The sequence below is a fragment of the Lytechinus pictus genome, chromosome 10, assembly GCF_037042905.1.
Source record: "Lytechinus pictus isolate F3 Inbred chromosome 10, Lp3.0, whole genome shotgun sequence".
Classification (NCBI taxonomy): Eukaryota; Metazoa; Echinodermata; class Echinoidea; order Temnopleuroida; family Toxopneustidae; genus Lytechinus; species Lytechinus pictus.
Genome location: NC_087254.1, coordinates 29601603 through 29610728, shown reverse-complemented (window position 1 = coordinate 29610728; position 9126 = coordinate 29601603). Strand labels below are relative to the sequence as shown.

General features: G+C 37.2%; 1 protein-coding gene across 2 annotated transcripts in view; it reads right to left on the bottom strand.

Moving 5' to 3' along the window:
• Positions 1-1847: 1847 nt before the first annotated feature.
• Positions 1848-9126, bottom strand: part of LOC129269442 (uncharacterized) — a 7377-nt gene continuing 98 nt past the window's right edge. The window contains exons 1-7 of one of the 2 annotated variants that reach the window (XR_010294905.1): positions 8719-9126; positions 7111-7268; positions 4735-4895; positions 3936-4150; positions 2656-3575; positions 2477-2563; positions 2281-2437 (exon numbers count right to left, since the gene is read on the bottom strand). The exon at positions 8719-9126 is cut by the window's right edge and continues 98 nt beyond it. Coding sequence is in view for 1 of the 2 variants with exons in the window: in XM_054906943.2 (XP_054762918.1) it covers positions 3134-3575; positions 3936-4150; positions 4735-4895; positions 7111-7234 (942 nt within the window). In the remaining variant the exon portion in view is untranslated. Of the gene's footprint in view, positions 3576-3935; positions 4151-4734; positions 4896-7110; positions 7269-8718 lie in introns of both variants that reach the window. The other variant, XM_054906943.2, reaches the window with a different exon arrangement.

The window sequence follows — 9126 nt, the reverse complement described above, 5'->3', positions numbered from 1 at the left end:
AAATGTCATAACTTTCTTATTTTACATTTCATTTTGATGACATTTTCAGTGTTATGCTTGTTGGATTTTTCTCTTCTTATTCAAATCAACTTTATGTTGGATTGGACTTGTCCTTTAATCTGGGTCACATATTACAAAGAGTTGGATTGATTCGATCAACCACAACTATGGAAAGCCAGCAACGTCAATATCTAAAATGTATATTTCAAAATATTTTCTAGATATGATGTATAATTCATACATTCATCCTTTTTTTTTTTTAAATTCAATTTGCTTCTCTGTCTAAAATGGACATTCTGCAAATTTCCTGTAAAAAATATGATGACATTGATTGGATTTTATGAAGGTATTTGTTGCATTCCTACTTTAAATGCATATCATAGCATGTTGCACAATTTACTTGGCAAACTGTGAAATATACCAGTCATTCGTGGACGCATTGTTGTTTTTTGTGGATGTAAATGAAAAACACAATTCAAAAGAATATATGAATAATCAAGACATCAAAGTTGGTGCTTATCTCATTAGATTTTAAACCACCATGTCACTTTATTACAAATGACCTTCCTCTGATCATGCGCAGAATTTTTGATCATGCGCAGAAAGGAACTACAAACTGGCTTATAAGCCAGTTTGTAGTTCCTTTCTACTTCATCAAAAACTGGAGAAAATAAAGAAGTTATGGCATTTTTTAGTTCTGCATCAGTTCAGCAAATCTCTGGTCTATGCATGTCATGAATATGCAAGAAGCGAGCTGATGATGTCATGGGATATCATCTCCTATCTTATTCTTTTGTATTCAACTATTGGTGATTAAATTAAAATCATTCATTTTTTTCCTCCCACAATGGGGATTTAAATTGGACGCCTGGGAGGTGTCAAATCATTATGGTTGTAACTCATACTGTCACATGAAATACTTTTATACACATGTATACAAAAAGAGAAAGAAATGTGATTTCATATAATAAACTCTCAAAAGAAAGGGATTGACGTGACGCCATCAGCTCACTCATTGTATATTCATGGCAACATGCATATATTCCAGCCTGGGATGTTCCCCTTGAAGCAATATTATGATAGTTATGTGAAGATGCATTTTGCCCAAAAAATGAACGTAATGGGGTTTTCGATCTCAAAATATCGAACAAGTGAACATGTTTATATTTTAAAATAATTTTCACACAAATTCAGTCTAGCAACACTCCAGCAGATATCATTTAGCCAAAACCAGTTTTCATAAGAAGTGATTGTCTCATGAAAAAGGGCGAGTTGATCTATAACGTCGCATTTATGAAGTATAGCTCCATCACACGACAATATTTTTATTTCCGATTTTTCGAGATAGGTAACTTTCGAACTGCACAACAAGCCAAGGAAATACTTGATGATTTTTTAGTTTCATCCATTTTCTTTCTCTCCCCCCCCCCCCACCTCTCTCGATCTCTCTCTCTCTCTCTCTGTCCGGATCCCCCTCTCTCTATCTGTCCTTTTATCTGTCTGTCTATTCCCCCTTTCTATCTCCCTCATCGTCTTATATTTCCTCCCGTTCCCTGTGCCCCCCCCTCTCATCCCCCATACTCTCTTGTCCGAGTGGTCAAATATCCTAGTAATCAGTATTCCTGTGATCACTTCAAATTAGTGATGAGAATCACTTGTATTCATTCTTCTCTTAATGTAAATGAGGAGTGGATATCATTCATTTTTCTATAGTACAATAATACAGTTTTTCTTCTTGCTTTACAGGACAACGGTGCCACATCACTTGTGTTAATTATTGATCATGCTTGCAATACGGATCTTATGCCACTTATTTGATACAAAATAAAACAATGGGTACAAAAATGTAGTTAGTTCATTTTTTATTAGTAAATACATGAAAAAGACAATAAATAGTAGCAAGTTGATATCTATCTTATATATATATATATATGTATATATCTCTCTCTTTGTTTCAATCAAAAGACATTCATAATTATGCAATTATGATATCCCGTACATAGTAGGCCTTGCTATGCTGTAAAAACGTTGTTTGTTTAAGCCCGTCACTATAACAAGTTGTTTAAATTGCTTTGAAAGTGAATGCACAACCATTTTGTAAATATTTTTTTCAAAACAACTTCTTGAAAACGTCAAGCAAGTGACGGTATTAAACAACGTGCTTAAAATTTCAAACAGCGTTTTTACAGTGTACATAAATTATAGATAAATATTTACAAATTGGTTGTGCATTCATTATTTGAGATGATTATTATTATCATTATTTTTTTTTTTGGGGGGGGGCGGGGTAATAAAAATACCTATTCACTTTGACTCGACGACGAAGTCAGCGAAGACGATATCCACATGTTAACTTCAATCTCTCACCAGCTTGCCAAAATAGCCAAGGGGAGGGAGTCACAATCATGTCCACGAAAAAACGGTATTACAATATTTACTTTATTTTAGGGTTCAAATTGCGAAAGAGCAAACGCACCCATTCGAATACCTCAACCCCCCTTCTTTCGGTGAAAAACGGTGGTCAAATATACTTTGTGCCCCCCCCCCCCGCTAATTACCTTAGCTTGCTCCGGGTGTGGCTCCAATAAGGAACTTTCAAGGGATGTCCTTTCTTCCAAAATTTCCAGATAGACTTACATAAGATAAATTATATACATTTATTTTCATGCAAACAGGTCACTTAAAAAAAAGAAGGGAACATCCGTTCAAATAGAGCCTACCGCATTGAGATCAAAATGTGACTTGTCAAGAAATTTGCGAATTTCCCGCCCAAAAATTGAGATGCGAATTGGTAAAGCAACGATATACGGATATTTCAATGCGATGCATTTATCCACATTCATTTCGAGGAAACATCATGTGGTCTATTCTAAATACAAACGCTTGATACTGACTCGTAATAAAATGATCCCAACATTTGTCACATTACATGTTTTCATGGTTCATGATCGCTAATTAACTATGGGCAAAATTCTATTGATTGTTTCATTAAATTATTTACAGACTCACTGCATATGACGTCAGGAGAAATAAAGGTATTTCACTAATGAAAAGTATTTCAACTACTTTCCTGCAACAGAAAGTCTTTGCTTTAACAGTCCACTGCTTCAAAATATTGAAATGGCAGTCGAAATTAGGCGACGTTCTCCATCGACATTTTCTCTTTGCTTGCATCAGTCTTTTGATCCTTGCAACAACAACATGTCATGATTGATTTGATTTGCTTGACCACGAATGCAGCGGAAGCTAAGCCAACGATGACGGCTGTGAAAATAGACACACTACTGTTGGGGTCCCAGTTGTTAACGAGTACCGCCGTCGAGGCCCAGATGACAACCGGGTAGACCATGAAGGCAGATCGCAGGTGGTACTCGAGGAAGAAGATATCGACGAGGAAGTAGAGGACGAGCTCGGCGGCGAGGATGGAGAGACAAATAAGGCAGGCGATCCTCTCTTCGACGTCAGCCCAGTAGGTCAAGACCATGCTAAAGTTGAGGAGAGTTGCGATTGAACACCAAGTTGCGTATATGAGGATGCCGTTTTGGATGAAGATACTATTAAGCCAAAGATCGAGCCTGTATTTAAGAACAAAGAAGAAGTTACGAGATTGGTCAGATAAATGCATTGTATATTTAATTGCTACATGGTCGTATAAATACGTTCAATTGCAAAGTTCATTAAACAACTTGGTTCTACAGAATTTACAAATTAGAAATAATCCTCATTATTTGGACATTGTACCTGCGAATGACTAACATGACTTTAACAATCAGGGTTAAAGGAAAAACAGAATCAGTCAAGATACAAATCTAAAACTTTTGAGAGAAAGAAATTATGAAATGAATAATGAAATCAAAATCGTTTTTTAATAAATAAAAGTCGTCCGGGTAGGCATATTCAGCGGACTCTTGACGAATTAACCATAAGAAAATTACCTGTGATGTTCCCAGAGTTGATCTATGTGTCTACTGACGGCTCGGTAGCTGATGAAGAGACATACATAGGCACTGAATGCGATGAGGGCTAAGACACCGAAGGCGACTGGTATATACTGTCTATCAAAGCAGAACAACCAGGCAATGTTGAGGACTAGGTTGACGGAGTAGGATGCTAGAAATACTGGCGGGACGAGCGATGGGTTCAGGTACACCTGGGTAAATCAACATGATCAAGGAATTTCATTCGGGGTTAAGATCAGTACATTTAATGATGGGAATTCATCAAAAGTTTTACTTTTATTTCTTCTCTTTGCAAAACTTGGTTATATAAATCATGTCTTATTAGAATGACCAAGTTACAATTTACTAGCAAATAACAGGAATTCACTAAATGAAAGAATAAAGATACGCCAAATTATAAATCCGTGCTCAGAAAAATACTCTGAAAATTCTATTTAAAAAAGAAGTTTTCCACCGAGAACGCGTCTTGACTAGAGAAATCTCTCTCTTACATAACGTTGAAGGATAATCTAATGATTAATTTAAATATTTGATAGAACACCTAAGTATACTGTCTATATGAGAATGAATTATCAACCGATGTGTAGCGAAATACTCTGAAAATTCTATTTAAAAAAGAAGTTTTCCACCGAGAACGCGTCTTGACTAGAGAAATCTCTCTCTTACATAACGTTGAAGGATAATCTAATGATTAATTTAAATATTTGATAGAACACCTAAGTATACTGTCTATATGAGAATGAATTATCAACCGATGTGTAGCGGAAACGCGTACCTTTCCAAATTTGTTTGTTCTGAAGATGTTGACGATGACGTAGATGATCCAAATTGCTTGCCAGATATAAATGACAGACCAGATTGAAAAGGCCCAACCAGCAGGGGTGATGGATACATCGTACTTATCCGATATGTCACCCGTCGTGTTCAGGAACCAACCTGTAAAGATTTGGAAATGAATGCATGGTAATGATGATTGTACGGAAACTTATAAGCACCCACGAAATGACGAGATGAGAAGACGAAAAGACAAATTAAATGACGAAAAGACTAATGGGTGAAACTCGGCAAGTCGACTTGTTTGGGACAAGAATATAAGATGGCGACTTGTTCGAGAAGACAAGATGACCAGTATTGCATGGAACTTAGCAAGTCGACATGTTTGGGACAAGAAGGCAAGATGGCGACTTGTTGGCGCTCGGAATATCGACTTATAAGGGACAAGAAGAGTTGTTGACTCTCGGCATTTCGACTTGTTTAGAATACAGTAAGACAAGAGACGGGTTGTGGAAACCTGGCCAGTTAATTTGTTTGTGACGAGAAGACAGGGTAACAAGTTGAAATCTTGCAAGTCGACTTGTTTGGGACAAGAAGGCAAGATGCAGTGGCGTACCTAGGATTTTCCACAGGGGGGGGGGGGCAAAATCGGCCGCCCAAAAATTTGACAAGCAAAAAAAAAAAAAAAAAAAAAAAAAAAAAGGTCTTCAATAAAAAAATTGACAAGCAAAAAAAAAAAAAAAGGGGGGGGGCAAAAAAGGTCTTTTAAGCTCGTCAGGGGGGGGGGCAGGTATATGACTTTTGTATGGGTTGTGGCTCGTCAGGGGGGGGGGCAGAGTGCCCCCCCCCCGTAGGTACGCTAGTGGCAAGATGACGAGATGTTAAAACTTTGCAAGTCAATTTGTTTGAAACGTAAAACAGACAACTCATCATCTTTTTGTCCCAAACAAGTCAACTGGCCAAGTTCCAACAATCCGTCACTTTGTCGAAAACAATAGTCGAAATGTCGAGTTCTAACCAAGCACTCGTCCTCTCGTCATTTATCCTGTCATTTTTTTTTATCTCGTCATCTGGTCGATACTTTATAAACTTCTGTATCATTATGCATGAAATAAGCAATTGCTTGAAGTAAATTGTGTTATTATCCAAGGTTTTGGATGGGGTTGGGTAGTAGCTGCATCAGACTGCATCCACATCAGCGTAACAACTGCACTGCCGATACCAAGAGCAAACACTCGGCTAAGGTGGGGAAAAGTAAAATTGCTTCGATCGTTCTCTAAGCCCTTTGCTTGTCTTAATAGAGCTATATCATTCATTTTTTGAATGGCAAATGTAGCAAGACTTATTTCATTTGATCTCCACCAGCTCAAATAATCTTAATTCTTACAGCCCGATATTTGGCCGATATATTCAGGTATATGCAAAACGCAAAGGCATCCCGTAACTAACATTCTATTTGTATTTTTATTATTTCAATTAATTAATACATTTTCAATATATTCACTCTCACACAACTTCATTTGTTTTTTTTCAATAAAGCTTTATGGTTTTTATTAATGCAACACTCCCGAATAAGCACTTCGTGTAAACTAATTTGAAACATATTAATCACAAGCATGCAAGTGCACGTTTTATGAAAAATCTTTTCAAACAAACGCTGGATCTTCAGAATTTGGGCTTATTTGTAAATTAGGAATTTTCGCTTCCACAATTAACGCACGACGAATTCAAGGATACAGCAAATGTGTTGAAAATGACAATGAACAGTTGAGAGGTCTTTGTCGAAAACTGGTTAACGCACCTGAACAGCAGTTTTTCGTTCTAATTAAGTTTTGGAGCTGACGAAAAATTGCAAGTAAGTCGTTTGTCCAGAGTCCAGGAGGAAACTGGTTTTGATTCACCAACTTTCGACAAAGACTTAGTTGTTCTCTAGCTGTCACGCAGAACATTTAACGATATACATTTATAATGTTCTTCGGTCATTGTGCTTCAGTTTCATTCGATTTGGATTCAATTAATATTTCTTCATGATGTATTCGCCATCTAATGATGACGATGATGTACTATATGTGGACATACCAACATGCGTAAGGATTATAATCTTCTTTTGTCAAGCAGACTTACGTAAGCTTACAGTGACTAATCAAATTCATTGGAACGTATTTCAAAGGTCACAATCCACGAAGGCAAACAATAGTGCAATAATTCAGTCGTAGGCCCGGATTAGGATTTTAGTTCCTTGAAAGCTAGGAATTATAGAACCCTTTATATACTATATATTTTAAGTTGTAAAACAGATAATAGTCTAGATCATCTACAAATCTAAATTGAGCCCGATCCCATTAGTTTTATGAAATAATTTTCCCCATTTACTTACCTGTGGGATCTGAAGGCAAAGATGCAAGAGTGTTGACGAGGACGACGCCAATGAACTCGACCAGGACAAAGAAGGCCAGGAATATATAAACGGGATCGCTCGTTTTCGAACTCGGCTTCGACATCGTGTATGGCTGATTTTTCGACCTCGTTGATGAACTGGAAAAAAACCGAAATTCATTACATGAATATAGAATTTTGTTTTTAATTATTATCAAAATTGATACCTGAAAATAGATAGGGATTTTCACTTGCTCGATCGAGAAGAAATTAAAAAGAGAGGGGGGAGGGGATAAGGCAACGATGAATAAGAAAAGACGGCAGGATAATTTTTATAAGTAATGCTATCCTCATTTTTCACTTTCCGGCCTGTATATGATTATTCAGAGAGTAAAACTTATTCCTTTTAACACTCTGAAAACGTGTTCCACGAAAGTGTTCCACATGTGTGTCCTACAACATGCTTAATGCTGACATTTATGTGAATGTCATATTCCAAGAGTATATCAGTCACCACGTACACTGTGAATACTCAGCCAGGCTGGGTGTCGATCCATAGTGTGATATTTACATTGATAACATTTCAATATCGTGGATCACATCTCCACACAATCCACACTTGTGAACATACTGTAAACATTATGTGAACGCACCGTGTCATGTGAGTGTGTGGGTGTGTGATGTCGCGTTATTTCGATCGAGCAGAGGATCTAGGCTTATATACAAGTAACATTCAGCAAAAATAGAGAGATCTGTAGTAGATATTAACAGAGGCGTCGATCATGGGGGGCAGGGGGGGCGATCGCCCCACCAATGAAAATATTGGGGGGGGCAAACATGTCGTTTTGCCCCCCAATAATTCCGCATGTGCAAAAAATAAAATAAGATTGTAATGTTACACAGAAATCAGCAAGCGAGATTGAGATACACAACTCGTTCTTCATCTAAAATCGTGCTCAAAATGTCCGCTTTTCAGATTAGAATATAAAAAATTTTCAGCTCGTGCTTCGCGCTCGCATCATTTCTGTAACAAAAACCCATACTTTTCATGATTAAATAGGTGAATAGAATGTCCCGTTTCTAAACCTCAAAAGAACTCCCACTTTGATTTGCAATAATCTTTTGTTGGATATATATCTTGTTCTTTATAAAAAACGTCCATAAACTCATTTTTTCAGATCAAAATATCAATATTTTCAGCTCGCGCTTCGCGCTCGCATCTATTTGTTTTTTTAGATACCAATCTTAATCATTGGTACCAAAAAATGCTTAGAATATCAAGCTTTCAGGTCAGAATATAAAGAAATTTCATCTCGCGCTCGCATTAATTTGTTGGTGAGATATGTGCGTGTGTGTATATATATATATATATAGGCATATGTGTGTGTGTGTGTGTGTGTTTGTTTGTTTTGTGTGATCGAGCGCCTTTGGAAAGTTGATTCATGATTTTGCCCCCCCCCCCCAATCTGAAAAATGGATCGACGCCCCTGGATATTAACTAAATATAATCGTATATACCCATGCTGATATAATAAAAATATGAATCATTACCTGTGTTAAAAAAGCATACAACGTCTTATAGACATAAAGAATATAGCAAGAAACTTACCCTTTTAAATTATCTGTTCAGACGGGACTGATCGAGAGACTTCACTTGCAGCAGACGATGCTCATTTGACTAGGCCACAAATTGCTGTCCGTTCTTAAATACCCCGAGTCCGAGACAACCACAAAGGAATGGTACGCGAACAATACAGCCTGTTTCGTAACACCAAACTTTGGCGGACACTGCACTAAAGGAGAGCAAAGTTTGCTCTCGTTAGGTAACTCGCTTTGTTTTTCTCACATGCGGGTACATGTGCGCTGTCCTGCCCGGTATGACAATAGTGAAGAATTATTGTTGACCAAATGAGGGATAGCCAAATGAAATTCGATTGTAGGATTTAAGTTTAATTGCTTGATCTTCGTTACCACAGAGATCTTGGAGACCGTTGAGTTGAAGCAAATATACTTACAT